The sequence below is a fragment of the Drosophila navojoa genome, chromosome 3, assembly GCF_054131105.1.
Source record: "Drosophila navojoa isolate 15081-1374.11 chromosome 3, UAZ_NAV_1.0, whole genome shotgun sequence".
Classification (NCBI taxonomy): Eukaryota; Metazoa; Arthropoda; class Insecta; order Diptera; family Drosophilidae; genus Drosophila; species Drosophila navojoa.
In genome coordinates this window covers 15,363,295-15,382,756 of record NC_142891.1, presented here as the reverse complement: position 1 = coordinate 15,382,756, position 19,462 = coordinate 15,363,295, and the positions used below count along the sequence as shown (strand labels likewise).

General features: G+C 37.3%; 1 protein-coding gene across 3 annotated transcripts in view; it reads right to left on the bottom strand.

The window, feature by feature from the left end:
• Positions 1-19,462, bottom strand: part of Nos (Nitric oxide synthase) — a 47,531-nt gene that overhangs the window by 17,265 nt on the left and 10,804 nt on the right. For all 3 annotated transcript variants that reach the window (XM_030383303.2, XM_030383304.2, XM_030383302.2), the window contains exons 3-11: positions 19,346-19,460; positions 12,600-12,736; positions 12,376-12,538; positions 7,806-7,897; positions 6,421-6,562; positions 5,548-5,687; positions 5,198-5,372; positions 2,897-3,078; positions 978-1,187 (exon numbers count right to left, since the gene is read on the bottom strand). In XM_030383303.2, the coding sequence (XP_030239163.1) occupies positions 978-1,187; positions 2,897-3,078; positions 5,198-5,372; positions 5,548-5,687; positions 6,421-6,562; positions 7,806-7,897; positions 12,376-12,538; positions 12,600-12,736; positions 19,346-19,460 (1,356 nt within the window). The remainder of the gene's footprint in view (positions 1-977; positions 1,188-2,896; positions 3,079-5,197; positions 5,373-5,547; positions 5,688-6,420; positions 6,563-7,805; positions 7,898-12,375; positions 12,539-12,599; positions 12,737-19,345; positions 19,461-19,462) is intronic.

The window sequence follows — 19,462 nt, the reverse complement described above, 5'->3', positions numbered from 1 at the left end:
GATTATCCTAATTTTTTAATAATTTTTTTTAAAGCTGAAATATAATTTTATAAGAAAGCACAAATTTTTTTATTTATTTTTTTTTTTTTTTAGATTTATATATATATATTTTTATCAATTTTTTTAATCTTAATATGTAATTTTTGAATTTTATTTATTTTATTAAGGCTTAAGAAAATTTTAGTAATAAAGCAAAAATATATTTCCTACTTCAAATAATTTCCATTTTATTTAGATTTTATCTCCTATTGCTATTAACCACTCAGTCTGCAGCTAATTTCTAAAGCACTTAGTTTGCTCATTTCTTGAGGTTAAGTACATGAGCAACCATGCATAATGGAAGGTAAAATCAAATATTTAGCTTATCAGAAAATACTTAAACTTCGATTGAGCTAAACAACCAATTGAGCTGTTACATGTGAAGGCTGTCACAAAATGTGTAGCAAAATTCGATAATAATTATATGTAATAATTGAGCCAGAGTCAATATACAAATGTCAGCTGTGAAATTAATTAACAATATGTTAACATGTGACTGAGTCTTGGAGTAATAATAATTCAACTATTTTATTAGTATATACGAGATTAGAAACAATTATAAAGTGAATATACCATATACAGAAATGTTTATTGCTCTAATGACTAGCCTTCACTGCAAATTTGTATAATCTTCATTATGTTATGCAGTTAAGGTACACAATGGCCCAAGCTGGAAAACCAGCTGAAAATGCATCAAATTTTCCAGCACAGTTGACAGCGAATGGCAAAGCTGAGCCGAGGCAAGAGAATGAAGACTGGCAACTGGTAGCAATAAACCAGAATCCATGTAATCTACTTAAGAGCTAATCCCTGCTGATGCTGTGTCGTGTGGCACGTCACACACAGATATACACGCACACGCACACAATTACATGATTGGCACAGAGAGAAAGTCAAAGGTCGCGCTGTTTAGGTAAATGGTAAGTGAGCGTACTTACCGAGCGATTTGTTTAAAATTGAATTTACGTCTCGGCTTTTTGCCTTTGCTCTCGCCGCGTCCCTTTTTCCAGATGTGTGTGCGCCAGGCAGGATCCTGATACTCAAACGATGGCTTCAAATAGTACAGCGCCATCTCCTGATGAAACACGGGCGTTATGGAACCAGATAACGGCGGCACAATCCATATCCAGTCCGCTGGGCAACCATTGCTAAACGACCAAACGAGACAAAGCGCAAAACGGAACGGATGAATATCAAGTAATTGTTATGGTCGCTGCTTTGTTTTTGCTTATTGGCTCTAATTGACATAACGCCACAGAGCAGCAGCTCCAGAGCCCCAGTCAATGGCTAATGGCATCGCCTCCCTTCCACCCCCCGCCAAGCATTGCCTAATTGATGGCAGCCAAAGAGAGATGGAGATACGCAGCGCTTTGTGTAGCATTAGAAAATGCAAATTGGCATTAATTGAAATATTTTTAGCCAGTCGACTGACTGGCTTAAACCAAAAGCGTATTCTCAGCACTGGCTCAACTAATTTTGACTGCCGCTAAATACTGTATTTAACTTTAAGTGAACACGATTAATAACCCGATTTAGAAGTGTAAACACACGGAAACCGGACTTCGCCTCTTGCCTGAGGCAAAGTAATCTCGATGTAATCGCACTGTGATTAACTTTGTCAATGACTTTTCGATTCACTGCTTTGATTACTTGGGAAGGTTTAGATAAATATGTAATTTAAAGCTTAGTATATTAAATTACTTTACTGAATTTAGCTATGAGAAGCAAAAGAGCAAGCAAGTGTAGTTGGCTATTTAAAAAAAATGTATATAATAAATTTAAACAACGTATAACTCGCCTAGCAAAAAAATAAAGCAGCATTTAAATAAAAATAAATAAATATCGGCAATAATAAATCTTTAAATTATTATTTTATTTAAAGCTATTATAGTTTGTTGGTTAATTTAAGGGATTTAAATTTTAAAGTGACTTTATATAAAAATTTAAAAATATGTTTTTCCTTAATAACATTTTTAATCAATTATTTATAATAATTATTTTTTTTTTATGAATAATATTTCGCATATAATATCTATATACTTTAACATTAACAAAGTTTACAAAGAATTTAAATTTAATTAAATTAAATTTAAATTAATTTATCACTGAACAGCATAAAAAAATGCTATTTGCATTAAATTTAATATATCAATTGAACACATTAAAATAAAAAATGAAAAAAAAGTTGAAATGCTCTAGCACTTTTATGTAATTTGTATATCATTTTTTATTAAAATATATTACTTGCTCACAATTTAAATATTTAATTCTATACCCAAAATAGTCATAGCAATTAATTATTGAAACATTAAAAAAATATATATATTTGATATTTATAAATAGCATAAATCTCAACTGATTTATTGAATAAAGGCGTAAAATCAGCTGTAAACAATATTAATAATTATAACGGCTTAACTCCTGTCAGAGTGCCGAAAGCTGTTGGCTAATTTATGGCACACGGGAGCAATAAGTGTGACAACAGTTGCGCCACGATAATTTATGTAAAATGATAAAAAAAAAAAACTCCAACAACAACAACAACTGATAAGGCCAACTCTCCGACGTGGCCCGCAGCGTGTAAAGTTTCTGACATATTCGTGCGGCATTCGTGTGTCTCGCGTGCACTTTACATAAAACGACGGCGACAGCAAATTGAAAACAATAAATAAAATTCGCACCTGAAAGGTGTTTCCCCTACGCCTAGGGCGGAAGTCAAATAAAACACGTTAGGCCATAAACATGTGCCTCACACATGCCATAAGGGACGCTCGTCGAGCATAAACAATGCAATATTGAGTATACGCCCCGTGCACGAGACTCGATCAGTTTTTGGCTGAAGCGAATTTATGCTTACCGCAGCTTGGACTCGTTCTCGAAGTGCTTCATAAAACTCTCGCTGGCCGTGTGATGATCCACAATGGTCACATTCCGGCTCTGATACGAGTGCAGCACGGCAATATTCATTTCCACCACGGCCTTGTCCTTCCACAGCGAGGTCGGCGTACGCGTGTCCAAGTTCATTTTCAGCGCCACAGTCTGTAAAGGGAGATTGGGGTTATCAAGAGTTAAATGTAGGTAGGGATTGTAAGCTGAGGATACTCAGCTTGTATAAGCAAAATAAATATATTGAGGTCCCGTCTCCTTCTCACTCTCTCCATGTCTCTTTCTCTCTCTATCTCTATCAAGCTTTCTCTCCTTCTCTCTCTCTCTCTCTTTCGCCCACCTCAACTGATGCGACATTGTTAATATTCAATTACAGTTTTTAGCTATTTGTGACCAAAAACCGATAATTGCACTGCCTGTCGCCACGCCCACTCGGCAACAAGTTGCAGCTAACATTTATTCACACACCCATTGCGGTCACTGGGCTTTGGTCTGGAAACTTATATAGATATTGCCTCTGGCCGCGCTATACAGTGGCCATAATTCAGCTAAAATTTCAGGAAATGAAAAACTTTTCAATTTGCCAGCAGAACTGCGAAAGGCAAAGCATTTAAATTTCTATGCTAACGAAAAACAATTTCTAAGTTTTTAGTTGCAATTCTACTAAATTATTTAATACTTTCTACATAGTTCTTATCAAAGATTTGTATATAAAACTTTCATAATTTTGTTCTATATTCAGAATGAATTCTGTATTAATTTCAATTATGAAATCTCTCAAGCTTTTCATCACATATATTCCAATGTGCATTTAGAGCTCTTAGCAAAACTACATATACATACACATATATTGAGGTATATATACATACATATATAGCGCATTATGTTGTCATCAAATTGAATCATGCTAATGGCAAGTGCGTGTTGAAAACTAATTATGCCAGCCAAATTGAAAGTGCGAATTCATCAAAATTCGATGCAGCTCGAATAACTTGAATTTGTTGCCTCGCAGCAATTAGTGCCCATGTTCCTGTTCCTGTTCGTGTTCGTGTTCGTGTTGGTAGCTGAGTGCCGGCTGCATGCAATATTCAATGATTTTCCAATTCGGGCAGATAAATCCGATTTACTTTAAATGCGCTCGACCGACTTTTAAACGCACGCATTCCTTGGCTCTCAACTGCCATGACAACCCAACACACCCAACCCTGTACACACACACACACACCCACACATAAACTGTCTCGAGCCTGCACAACAACAAGCACACACACGCACTCATATATGTATGCACACAGGCTCTGAAATATTTACCAGTAAAACGCTTTATGCCGTTTAAGTAAACGCGATAAAGAACCCGGGGAAGCAGCGAAAGTGTTTCGCACGCCGGGGATTAAATACACTGAGGTTTATGTGACATCAACGTGATTTTATGCGAAAACTTCAATTTTTGCATTGATTGTCATTGTATGTAATATAAAAGTTGTCTTAGTTCAGTTCATATGATGCAAAATATTGTTAGCGCTTAATATTGTAATAAATTTTTATTTTGTATATATAAACATGACAAGTGATATAAACACCTTCAAGCTATTTATATTTTATGGAATTTAATATCTAATCAATCTAAAACAAATCCGTAAGCTTGCATAGTTACTATTTTTTTATTTTTCTGCTTAAAATATAAAAAATTGATTAAGAAAATATATAAATTAATCACTTTCCTATTGCAAACTATGCTTGTTAAATCTAAAATAATTTTAAATTTTTGTATAACATCATTTTCTTTCTCAAATTATTATTTATTTATTTTATATATTTAATGTAATACACATATATTATTTTTTTTTTTCTTTCGCTTTTTCAAGATTCGTTTTCACCAACATCTTTAAGGTACTTGACCTAGTCAGGTGTCTCTCAACCAAGGGCAGAGTATAAGCACATGATCTATAGAGTAGCCGTTGCCTCGTTTGCTGCCGCTTTACGTACAATTGCACACCTCTTGGTGTATCATTTTTTATTAAACAATATTAATGGCTGGCTGGGGGTGGGTGGAGGAAAAAGTAAAATATCCTTATGGAAACGCGACCATTATGGTATGTAAAATGAAATAAATGCCGGAACATGGCGAGCGCGCGCGCGCCGGCGACAAACACATCAAGGACATGCGGCGAGGACAATCCGCGCGCGCTATCAATATCGCAATTACAATATGTGTATATGGAGGCAGCCCCTTAATCGGCAGCTTTAGTGCTTTAAGGCGTCGACAACTTACCTCCAACATATTGCGACGATTTGTGTCGCATAAATTCCGGCAGCCAATCTCTGTGGACATGTACCAGCCGCTGAATGTGGTTGCCGTAAACTGAATGCCGCCCACATCGAACAGCATGCTGGACACGGCGGGCAGGGCGTACCAGCGTAGGCTCAATTCAGTAAACCACTCGAATCTGTGGAAGAGCGAAGAGTGAAAGAGTGAGAGAGAGACAGAAAGAGTTGAGTAAAAATTATTATTTGCCATGCGGATGCGAATCCTTTAAATACACTGTGTCATAACTAGCCAGCCAGCTGCTTTGTTTGCATAACTGTTAACAGACACACACACACACACACACACACTCTTACTTGGGATGGCTCAGCGGCACTTCCAGTATGAGCTCCGGCGGGTAATCAAAGTAGTCCGGATCGTGACCATTGGCCGACACCACCAGCGGCAATATGTCCCACTCGGTGCCTTTGCCCTTCCAGCCCAGTTTAGTGCAGACCTAGGCATGTATATAAAAAATACAACAACAACAACAACAACATGAGCATCGGGACCAACATAAAAAGTGACATGTGTACAAATATATGTATGGCATACATTTGGGTCGTTTTTGCATGCAAATACATCAACACATGCGAGGACTCAGCACATCATATCCTGACAACACATGTGACTGTATGTGTGTGTGTGCGTGTGTGTGTGCGTGTGTCAGTATTTATTGACAGCTTTGTTATTTGTTCGGTTTTTTGCGTATTTAAAATACGATTTATTACATGAAGTTTGTACAACTTTTGTGCCACGCCCCCGGACAGACACACCCATTTATTCAACTGTAATTTGTTGTGTTATTGTGGATTCAAGGGATCTCTCAACTTGTTGGTTTTACCAACAGCATGCGGGCCAACACCACATGCTGAAATATATATATATATATATGTATACATATATATGTATATTGATAGGTAGATTATGGGCAATAAATAAAGGCCAGCAAACGATTGTGGAAATTGCTTCAATTTCCATGAATAGCCCGGCGGCTGTGCAACATTGATAGGCATAGCCCGGATAGCTCGTGGAAGACTCAACCTGTCGGAGTCTTTGGCCCTTTATGCCAAATGCTATATAATTAATTTCTGCATTGAATGACATACACTTTAGCTCCAGGTGAAGTCTAAGTAATATTACTTAAATATATGTATGTATATTCCAGCTATATTCAAAACCCGAATTACCTCTGTGAATTCCACGTTCATGGGATCGCCTATGATTTTGCCGTCGCTCTGCTTATAGCCCGCATAGGATATAAGCTGATTGTTCCATATGCGATAATCGTGTCGGGCATCGGTGCGCTGTGGAAATATTGTAATAGCAGATCTGCAAAAGATAAATAAATAAAACACTATTCAATATATAAACAATTTCTAGCCAGCTTTACACAAATTCACCTATTCAATATTTCATTTCGAGCCAAAATATTCAGCTAAGGCCATACTTTAGTTCGAGCCAAAGTTAGTCGAGCTTAAACAACTTTGGCCACATAAGCGGCTTTCGAGGTTCAACAAAGTCAAAAGTGCAATTGATAGTCCGGTCGCAACACTTAGTTTTGGACTACCAAAATTTGCAAATATTTGCCAAGCCTCAACGTTCGTTCAGCTCATGGCCAATTAGCGCTGGCCAAAAATGTTTGCCTGCCATTTTGGCCAAAATGCTAATAAAACGATTTGAGTGGATTAGTGTGCGTGCGTGCGTGCGTACATGTGTGTGTTTGTGTCAATGAATATATATAAATGTATATTTCTATGCATTTTGCATACATTTTCCAGCCGGCATAAACAGCATATTTAAAGACATGGCAAATTATCTAAGGCTTAACAATTTTCACGTTACGCAGAATATGGCTGATCAGAAATTTGTGCTCGCTAATTAGTATAAGCTGGCAATGGAGCGGCGGACAGGTTAATTATTGCGAAATTTGCCAATAATTGAAGCGAAACTCTAAAAAGCCAGCGAAAGAAATGCAATTTGATAGACTACAAATATTATAGATCTAAAATGATAAAGATGATCTTTTTAATATATATATATAATATAATATATATGTATATAATATAGATAATATTTTTAATTTATATAATTTTATTTATATGGTATATTTATTTATTTTTTAAATTATAATATTTAATTATAAATATAAAATATTTGTATATGACTTCTTTCTATATTATTTTATTTATTTATTTAATTTATTTTATTTATTAACCCATTTTATATTATTTACAAATATATTTTTAATTAAACTTATTATATTTTATGAATATTATTATTTAATATATGTTTTTTTAATATATTTATATACTTTTTAGATCTATTTATTTGTATTCAAATATAATTTATTTAATTAATTAACACATTTTAAAATATTCGATTTTAAACCAATTTTAACTTAAGCATAAATGAAAAAAAAATAGTCAAACTATTTGTTCTCTTCAATGACCTGCACAACTATAAACTTTAGCCTAAACACCTATCAAAATAAATTGCATAGTTCAAATAATTTATTGACACATTATTGTGATTTATTATTCTATAATTATTTGATGATATTTGCACCTCTTACCTGAGATTTCCTTTGTTGGTTGCATATTTAATGTGATTGCAAATGGCCTCAAACATTCCGCTCGTTGTGGTCACATAACGGCAGTCAAAGACCTGCAAATTAATATCCAGCAAATGTATTGAATAGATTTAAGCAAATATTTAAGGATTTAACTACGCTAAAGCCTTGCCACAGCAGTTGCTGCAATCAGAGCTGTAGCTGCAACTAGGCGATGCCCAATGCAAAAGTTCAAATTAACTAAAATATTCATAGAGTTTTATGCCAAAGACAACAACAGAAAGAAACAGAACAAGTAAGAAGACTCTAGTCGATGCTGCTCGACTAGGAGATACCCTGAACCCTCCAAGCTGATATTCTTATCATTCTGCACTTCTTTTATGCACGCACACATATATACACATGCATCCACCCTCACGCGCCTGTGCTCTGCTAACTGCGCAGTAAGCAGCGACTGCGCTTGGGCTGCGCTGCAATGTGGGCAATAGTATGAGAATTTATTTGGTGAATAACTTCTCTTGTAAAAATACGATCTTAATGAAATTTTCAGGGCGTAGTTATATGGTCAAAATGTGTGTGCATTCCAAAGCACAAGTCTCTAGTACTTGAAATACGTTTTTTGCGAATTGGGGGCGAAGGGGGCGTGGTATCCAAAATCTTTTGATTACAGAATGTTTGTATTCATCATATATATATACACAGTAAATCTGAAGTCTCCACATCTAATAGTACTCCGATGAGGCTCAAAAAACAAAATCAATTTTTCGATTATTCTCGATAAAAAAGTTATCGGATGAGTTATCGAAAAAATAAAGCAAACTCGTACTGCGTATGGTATACACGAGTATGCACAAAAAATTTCAGCTCTCTAGCTCTTATATCTTCTGAGATCTCGGCGTTCATACGGACGGACGGACGGACGGACGGACGGACGGACGGACGGACGGACGGACGGACGGACGGACAGACGGACAGGGCTATATCGACTCAGCTCATCGTGCTGATCAAGAATATATATACTTTATGGGGTCTGCGATGATTCCTTCTGCCTGTTACATACTTTTACACAAAAACATTATACCCTGATTTCCCATTTTCAATGGGTTCAGGGTATAAAAATGTTTAGAATGAGGCATGACTTGATGATGCCCTGTAATGGCTAAGCTTTAATGGGTAAAAGTTACAATTCATTGTTAGTTTCAGGTTTTTTTTTTTTTTTTTTTTTTTTTTTTGTAATATTTTTTCATTTATAATATTAATATAAAATGCTTCTATAATATTTCAGCTCTCTCAAGATGTTTCTAACCTCAACTTCTAGAACTTCAATGCAAAAAAAAATAAAATAAAATAAAATAAAATAATAAATAAATATGTGAATATTTAATGAAATATATTTTTTAATATCTGTTCTTTAATTCTTTATTAGTTATTTTCAATTAATTATTATTACCATTATTTTTATACAATAAGCAAACATTAATTTAATGCCAACTACATCGCACACACTCCAAAATTTAATCAGGCTTTTATAGGGTATTCACAGCACAAATCGCAGTGGAGTGAACACAGCAGCTAAAACAATTGTACTACATGAATTTTAAGTGCGGCCAAAGTTTTGCAGCGCCGCCGCCTAAAACAGTAAACCCTAAATGAAATCAGTTTCGGTTCAGCTCTCTGTTTTGCCATGTTTCACTATGTGTTTTGTTTTCTTTTTCATTTACATTTTCATTTCCAGTTCGTTTTTGCTGCTGGATCATGGGGCGTATGATAAATGTGACGTAATACGCTTAGTTTGGTTCTTTCCGATTGTCGCCTTTTTGTATTGGGGTTTGTTTTTGCAAAACAAACGCCCTTTTATACAATGAATTCACTTGAATGCACTTTCTGTTCATTCCAATTTTAGCAGCATAACACACACACACATACACACACACACCTCTCTATTAACTCTGTTGTTGGGGTAATTTTCACACCTGCTGTCCGGTTTATCAGTGACAGGTGCGAGTACTTACCCTTGGCTCTATTTGCGATATCTCTGCTAACCCACTCAAATATCTAAACACCCATTCTCATTTCATTATTTGGCTTCTCTTTCTCTCCTACTTTTTTTTTTGTCATTCCAGCTTTTGGTTCATTTTCATTTGATTTTCTGCCGTGTTGAGTTTGGGTTTTTGGCTTTTTGTAATTAAGTTTGGAACCCTTTTTCAAGTGTTTTGCCCATTGGCCATTCAGTTATGCATGATGCGTGCATTTAATTTACAGCAAACTTTTTGTTTTTCAAGTGTTATTGGATAACTTTTCCGAAAAGTCATGGCGTAAAATGAATTTATCATAGCAAACAAAACTCCGAGTATAAACTCAAAAATGTTTATGCAGCATCATTTTTCTGAACAGCCAAGCATCCAGTTTGATGCCAACTCCCCAGACAAAAGTAGAGAATATGTTAGTTGGATTTGGCCAAGCAACGTGCTGATATTCTGGTATATTTTCTTCTATGCTGTTTGTTTAAAGTGCTGTTAGCTTAAGTAGCATAGTTTGTGTATAATATTTGGACAATTAAAGTTTGGCATTGGATTAGTAAGCTAAAGAGTTTCTCTTGAAACTCTTCTATGTAAATAAACTGGATTGCAGTAACCGTCGCCCTGATCAAGAATACATATACTTTGTGGGGTCTGCCACGCCTCCTTCTGCCTGTTACATACATTTTAACAAAACCATTAAAGCCTGATTTCCCATTTTCAATGGGTTCAGGGTATAATTAAAAATAGTCCAACATTCACTTCAGTCGAAACTATTGCAACAACTTCTTGATTACAGGGTATTCAACTGTTTATGCTGCAATATTTGTTTAGCTTAAACTATAGCTCCGACTGTGCCATATCTCTGGGCGTAAGCAAAGAGGCCAAAAGACGAGCAGCATTAAATATGAATAGAGTGAATACATTTTTAACGCTAAGTGAATTTTCAAGGTGACTTCAGAGACGCCAAATTGAAAAGCTGTGCATGCTCTAAGGCACAGCACATGTGTATGTCTGCTTCTGTGTGAGAGTGTGTGTGTGTGTGTGTGTGTGCGCGTATATACATATGTAAATTATTGAGGCGTGAATGCAAATCTGTTCACACATTGCTGCGCACACACGGGCAATTCGTAATGTCAACTACTACTGATCATTATATGAATATATTATTTATATACATATATATTTCTTTTTTTTTTATGTCTATGAATAAGTCTCTCTCTCTCTCCCTCTGTCTGTGTGTGGCTGACACTGAAATTTTTGTAAATTAAGATTTACAATGATTTGCATTTCAAATTTGCGCTCTACTGTGCCTTGTTCTCTATCTCTTTCTCTCTGTCTTTCCCTCTCTTTGCCTTTGTCCTCTGCCTGATGTCACTTGCTGGCTTTTTTATAGCCTTTGGGTGCGCGTTTTACATTTGTCATTTTGTTGAAACACGCATAAATCTTGAATAATGTTTCACAGACTTTCATATAGACTCTCTTTCTCTGTCTCTCCCTCTCTCTCACACACACACACAGACAATCAGTGTGCTGTCTTCTGTGATTTGTGCGCTGACTAATTTGCTCGACTATTCTACATATCTTTTAAAATTTCTCTAAATTACACACATTTGCCTAATGTGTCTTGATGAATTGTGTTGCTAGCTCTGGGCTAATATTGCATTCACTGCTTAATGCACGAGGCGGTCTAATGTGTTGCTTAGATAAGACTCAAGTGCAAAGAGCTGCTGTAAATTGAATTTTTAAGTAAACAGTTGTAGAGAATGGCCAATGTGAATTATAAATATATATGACTAACAACGAGGACTCTTGCGAATAGAAATTAAAAATTAAATAATTAAATAAAAACAATTTGAAATGCTCAAGCATGAGCAATAGGTCAATAAATAAATTGTCTCCATGTCATGGTTATACTTGCATATGTAGGCGTGTGAATATTCGAATTATATTTATATTTTATTATATATTATGTTAATATTTAATATTATTTTATTTGTTATGTATTGCCAAATTTATTTTGAATAATTTGTAGATAATTAAATTTAATAATTATCATCAACTTTCGGAAAGAAACTGTTTTTATTTTATTTTTTGCATTGTCATATTTATTTTTAAAATTAAAAAATTATTTTAGAAATCACTCAATGAATAATAAATTAATAAAAAATAAAAAAATAAAACAATTTTTAGTAGAACAAAATGGTGCTTAACGAGTTCTGGAATATACAAAGAATAGGTCAACCTCCTACATGCTACTCTTATAGGACATCCTCCTACATTCATTTGGACATTCAAATTTCAGACTTGGTTTTAGTACCCCAGATCAAATATAACTTGCAGTTGACTTTCCCCATATTTGATTAAATATTCTCAAATTAAATGCAAAGATGCCCTTAAACAAAAAAAAATAAACAAACAAAAAAATATTTTTAAGAACTTTCCACATTTTTAAGCAATTTCAACTCTCCACAAATACACTTCGCTGGGAATAATAAATTGTTCATAAATTTCACCTGGCTAATGCGAGGTTATAAATCAAAGGCGAGACTCACCTGCAGCTTTGACCACTGGATGCGGCCAATGCAGCGTGAAGAATTGCGCCAAGCTAATTTGGCGCCATAAATTAGCTCCGTTTCGGTTAGTTGATAATGTCCCGTTGTCTCAATGCTCTGTCGCACCTGTTTCCAGCGCGTCTCGTGGGCAGCCGACGAGGAGCTGTCAATGGGGCGGGTGTGGGTAGCAGATATATTTCGGTTTGAGTGTGGACGGGGCTTACCGCTTAATCGAGGTGAAGTACTGATCCAGAAAGTCCTTGGCGTGCTCCAGCACCAAATCCACTTTGCGTGCCTCGACGGGCGCGTTGCCGATGTTCATGATGCTGCTCGTACAGGTGGCCCTCGAACAGGACAATATCTGAGGGACAGGACAACAGAGAAGAATGGAACGGCAGATGTTAAATAAATAAGTCATAAACTTGCTACAAATATGACATACGTCAGTGGGTGTGGCTGTGGCTGGGGGCGGGCAATTTAATTAAAAATTTAATTGCTTATCTGGGTAATTAAATTTTTGATTGCTCATTTCATTCGCCCTAATTGTAGCGACAAATGAAGATGAATGACAGAGCTGACGGAGCGGACGGCGCTCTGTGGAGCTATAAAAATATAAGGAGAACACTGCCCCGAGCCCTCTCCCCCAGGAGTTCCAGCCCGGTAATATGGCAATGGAAATGAAATTAAACAGAAACGGCTCAGAGAATCACATGGAGCAATAGCAACAACAACTAACAACTTCTCGCCTTGAGCTGTTTCTTGGGCAACAATTTAGCTGCTGTTGCTGCTGCTGCTGCCCTTCATTCCTTCAGCCTGGCTTTGCTTCTGGCTGCGTTTAAAAAGCATTTCACTGTCAATTGCGGATGTTGCTTTCCCTTTGCTTAGCTTTTGCCTTACGCTCACATTTTCCTTCTCAGCAAGCTCACAGTTTTTGCCCCCTTTCTCTTCGTTTATGACGCATGTCACTGTAATTATACCCTGTAAGTGAGCGGAGAGGGGTATATGCTGAGGCGAGAAATGCTCTGCGTGGTTGCAATATTGAATATGATTTAAGCTCGGTCACATAGCTCACACTATCCCTGTATCTCTCTCTCTCTCTCTATCCGTACATCTCTCTCTTTCTCTATTTATATATATCTCACTTTTTTCTCTCTCCCTCCCTCACACAGACATTCACTCTCTCTATCTTACTCACTATTAATATATATCTATCCATCTCTCTTTCTGCCTCTATCACTTTATCTGCAGATATCTCCTTCTCTTTCTCTCTCACTTTCGCTATCTATCTCTCTCTGGTTAACTATCTACCTTACTCTCACTATATATGCCTCTCTCACTCTTACCCTCACATTCTCTCTCTCACTCCATCACATTTAGAGGGTATTTTCAAGTCTTACCTCATCTAGTCAGCATCTACCTGCCTCTACTCTATAAATCCACTCTTGCAATCTCTCCTCAATTCATCCTCCACCCACTAACAGCTGCCTTGCTTGCTTGCTGCTGTTTTTCTTTTTTTTATTCGCTCTTACCTGTCTTTACCTTGGCTTAATTTACTCAGTGCCAACGCCAACGCCAGTGCCTGGAAGCGCAGTGGCAAAGCCACCCGCGGTCATAATTAGTTTGTTTTCACAGGCAGTTGAGCTTTTGAATTGGCTGGAGAAAAGTGAATTGAGACTCTCATAAAAGGTGCTCAAGAGAATTTACCTCCAGCTTTTGTCTGCGGCTCGGCGACTGTGACAATCACATTACACATACGCCACATGGGCACTTGTGAGATTCGCTGAGGCAGTTGCACAACGTGTTCAACTCATATAATTAGGGCGACAGCTGAAGATTTTGAGAGCTCGTTTTTTATCTTATACTTAAGATTTATATATATATAAATATATATATAAATATATATATATATAAATTACATATATATATTTTTAATTTACTTTTCATTACTTAAGTCTAGTTGACTTTAAAAAAATTGTTTTTAATAATGCTTTCCTTAAGCTCACCTGCACAACAAAGCTGATGGCAGCACAGGAGAGTTATTTGTTATATGGTTAGCCAAAGGCTTTAAAGATATTTTCTGGGTTGTCATGCAACAACTGCGAACAGCTCTCTAGGAAATGAAGCCAGATTTTCAGCTAGCTAGCCAATTTATGCGTGATATAATTAAACGAATATGATCTACGGGAGAGATAGCTCATACAATTAAGGGAATGGTCACTCAAGCCCAAACTTTTAATTAAATCCAAAATACTTGTACCCAAAAGTAAACTGGCCCCAATTTGATTATATGGAACAATGTACATATGTAGAGCTCGCCCTCAGAGGTGTAATTGCTGCTGTGTGGGATATACGAAATCCTGAATGAGAATATGTAATAATGTAGTCTTTGCTGGAAATATAATGCGCACATAACACACGTACTCTCGAAAGACTTTCCCACAGAAGAAAGCACAAAAGAACTCAAGAGAATCTCATTCAGGCTCTTAATTTTCATCTCAAATAAGCATAGGCATGGCTAAATGAATGAACATCTATAGTACTAGAGTATCGAAGATTAATATACAAATATCCTCCACTATTGTAGCATAAGTCGCAGGAAACTAGAGAAGAATTTACAAGAACTATTTTATCACTTGCTCTCTAAAACAGACTTCCACACACAATTCACTTGACATAAATCTAATCATATTGATTATCAAGTTGTAGTATCATACTTAAATATTGTCTCTTTCATATTCTTATTCTTATTCTCTATATCCATAACTAGTCTCTTGAGGCCAATTTATGCATTTATTTACTAAACATTGCCACGCATTTTGCAACTCTTTGCAGCTGTTCCACGTTTCTGTTAGAGTCTCATGCTAAAAATGCCACACGGTAAATTCAAGTTGTTAATTTATGAGCCCCTCAAGCAACTCAACCACAATAAACTGCAAGCAGCAACCACGCACACACACACGCCCACACTCACACACACACCCACACAGAGAGAAAAAGTGGCCGAGTCCTGCCACACGGCTGTGGCATAAACTTTGCCAATTTTCACTCAACTGCGCGGGACAAATTTATGCACAATGCAAACAGCAGCAGCAACCACCAGATGTAAACAAACAAACACTCAGTCACCACACACATGTACACACACACACACACACACACACACACACACATGTGGTATATATGACGCAATTTAATTGCAACAACTTGAGAATCATAATTCTCATAAGTAAAAGCAGCCATTGACACGCCCACACGCCCACACGAGCTGCAACCACACGCACAGCTCATTTTGGCAGTGCAGTATATGTTCCGCTTTCCCAAGCTGAAAAATTAGCTTTTGCCATATCAAAGCAGAGAAAAATCTGGAGAGAAATCTCATAAGTCAAACAAACCTTTTGGCAGCGCAGATTTGAAGAAACCCGAAGAAAATGAATTTTTTGGGTGCCCGCAAAGGCAAATAATTGCGAGAGTGCTGCTGCTGTTGCTACTCCTGCTACTCCTGCTGCTGCTGCTGCTGCTGCCACGCCCATTAACTGGTTAACAGCCACACACACACACACCCACCCGCTGACAAAAAGCAACAAACAAAGTTCTTCCAAATTGTTTTATGTAAATATAAACACAAAGCAGCAACAACAACAACAACAACGAAGTAACGCGACTCGTCGCAAGTGCGCCGGAAACGGAAATTGTTGCAGCTGCAACGCGTCAAATAAATACACTCACACGCACACTCACACACACATAGTATATTTGCGTGCGCTTAAAGTTTGGCGTATAAGTTTTGCTCTACGCCTTAGCAGCTGAGCACTGGTGGGCGTGGCATGGTGGTTGCCTGCATTTACTTTGCGCTGGCGTGCGCCAAATTTGCACTTGTTTTTCTGCAAATTTTTCAAGCTTTTTGCACATTAAAAATTTATGCGCCGCTTAAGCAAAAAGTTTAACAAATAACTGCGGGCTGCTGTGTGAGTTAAAACGAACTGCGTATGCATTTACTTACTAAATAAATGACTCTAGGCAAAAGTAATTGGTTAAAGAGTAGCCCAGCGAGTACCAGAGAGAGAGAGAAAACTGTAGGCATATCAACATTTAGCCTTCTCAATTATTGCTGTTATCTCTGTCTACCTGGCATAGGGCTCTACAGTTGAGAGCGACTTCGTCTTTGAGTGATAGTCGGCCTATATAAAGGGTAGCAGCTGCAGCATTTCTTCAGTCGCTCAGGGCATGTGGGGCAGTGCAGTAAAGTGGAAGTGCGGGTGTGTGAATATATTTAATGATCGTTCAGATAAGCATTAACGAATTAGAGCAAACACTAAGAGCAAAGACTTGGGGAAATACTTAGAGGAAATACTTAAAAGAAATACTTGAAAGACTCACACAGAGGAAAAACTTAAACGAGAGACAAAGAGGAAACTCTAAGAGGAAGAGCATTTCTATACTCTTAGTATATACATGTCTAACTACTATACTCTAATTCACATTTCCAATGGCTCCTGGGCATAAAAACAAAAGTTAATATTTTAATGGCAATTTGATTTATTATATTCGCTCATATTTTACTACAATTGTCTCAATATTTCTATTGCAAATCCTTACAATTCTAAGCATTCATTAATAATAAAAAATTTGTACATTTTTTTCTCCGTTTTTTTCTGACAATATAATTACTCTAACACCTTTTCAAGCAACTTTTCAGTGCAAACGCCCAAACTTTGTGTGTTTCGACACTGCGACTCCCAATTGTGAACAACTTTTGGAATCATTAAACTATAGTTACTACTTTGTTTTGAACTTGAATTGGCGAAATTTCTGTTTACCATTTGAACTTATTTTCATATTTTCTCCGAGTGAAATACCAAAAATATTAGCAAGACAAACTCTATATATTAAAGAACAATTTAAACAAAACAATGAAGACAAACAAGGTACATTTAAAAAAAGGAAGGTTTTCCAGAAATGGTGCAGGTGAGAGAGAAGGAGAAGGGGAATGGGAAATGCTCTGTAAATGGTTTAAGTGTCGTAAGTGAGTGTTTACTTGTGACTGTTAAGCACATTCTAACTAAGAGACTAAATATTAGCTCAACAATTTCAAAGCATATGTTAGTTTAGTTAGCTTAATTCTAATTCTTTTTGTATATTTTCAGCTATGGCACTTTCAAGCTGACTTTTAATTATAGGATGAAGCCTCTATATACATTAAAATATTTATTAGATTTTCATATTTCTTTGTATTCAAATTTCTGCAGTAAGCCTTAAAAGCTGCTTGTAAAATTTAGCCCAGCTAAAAGATGCTTCGCATAAATAAATTTTAATTACCTAAAATCTCGGCTTTATGTTGACTTTTTTGTTTGCACTCGGGCATAACTAAGAGTTTAAGGCTCACATATGGCTTAATGGCCAAGGCAGCCATAAAAGTTGTGCAGGATATAGTTGGCAGCGTTTAGCATATCTGTGTGTATGTGTGTGTGTGTGCAGGTGTACGTGCAACATTGTGGGCCATTTAATTGACGGCATGTTAAGACATTTGAGCTGCGAATTCCAGTCGGAGGGCATAAAGTTTAATTTCCTTGACGGGGAACGCTAACATCTATGAAAGCAGCAGATTCAGCTACTCTCCCATCCAGTAAGCGACTGGGTGTAATTAGCAGCTGGGCAGGTGGGCCAATGGAAATTTGCATTGCAAGTGGCAAGTGGCAAGTGGCAAGTCGGGTGTTTTCCCAGGGCAACTAAAGTCGAGGGCGCTACTTCAACAAAATGGCGGCAAGCGCAAATATTTTGCATTGCATAATTTTATGCGCTTAGCGCATTAAAATTCAACTGCAGCGGGGATGGTCGAGTGCTATGCAATGAAATTTGATTGCAAAGAAGAAAAAAAAAATGAAACGAATTCGTAACGCCATTTCCGACGCCTGCTGTCGACGCCGTCGCAGCGCCGCTGACTTAATTAGCCAGGCAACTGTCGCTCGGGCTTGACTTGGCTCTTGGCTAATTGAGGTTGGTTGCCAACTTTAGTGTCAACACGTTGCGACGCCTTTACGCCGCACCTAAACTTAGTAACTGTGCTTCGACCTTCGGCCTAATGGGCTTCAAATCGCAATCGCAGTTGCAGTTGCAGCAGTTCCTCTCCATTTTTTTTACCTGCCTAATCAGGTGAAGCTTGCGAATTATGTAATGGGCGCTTTGCTTAATTTAATTCAATGGCATGCGAGTAATTAGGTAATTTTTAAATGAACTCAAACTTTGCAGGCAACGCAAATAGCGCAGATGCCATTAGTTGTAAAGTTGGCCACAGCTTTAAGTTGAGTGAAACCTATGTTTCGCTGCTTTGCCCAGCTAACCGCAACAGAGATTACAAAAAAACAACAACAAACGACGCACACACATGCACACATGTACACACGCGTGCATTAAGGGACTTTCCAGCTACTTCATTACGTTGGGCACACTTGGCTCCAAGCGTCAATGGGGTCGACAAATGCGAAGTCCTTTTAATCCTGGACCGAGCACGCACAACTTTTACATAACAAGCTGCAGTAAACGTTAAAATTGCAGGCAACAAAAATAACACGCGCAAACAAACACACACACACACACACGCACACACACACACACAGCCGCACACCCACACAATTACATGGCCAACTAGCAGCATCACGAGTATTAAATAACTCCTGGAAGTATGCAATGGTTTTTTCTTCTTCTCTGCGCTTGGCATTCGAGCAAAAAAAAAACTTTTTTACGCCTCACACAAAGAGAGGGAGAGAAAGAAGGAGAAAACATGCTGCGAATTGTTTTACTGCCATTTTTATTGCACATTCCCATTCATGACGTAGCCAAACGCGCAGCATCTTAGTGCTAGCCCAAAAGACACCCAGCCCCAGCAGCAGAGATGCCCCAGCTCCAGGCTCACGTGCAACAACTAATTATGACTTGTGTGTGTAGCAGAAACTCAAATTGAAACGTGACCTACCTCGCGTCCCTTGCTGTGCAGCGTGTCGTACACCTCCGGCCGGCCCTCGATGTTCTTCAGGCGCATCGGCTTCCGCATCAGCAGGCTGCGTCCCTCGTCGTCCAAGTGCATGAAACT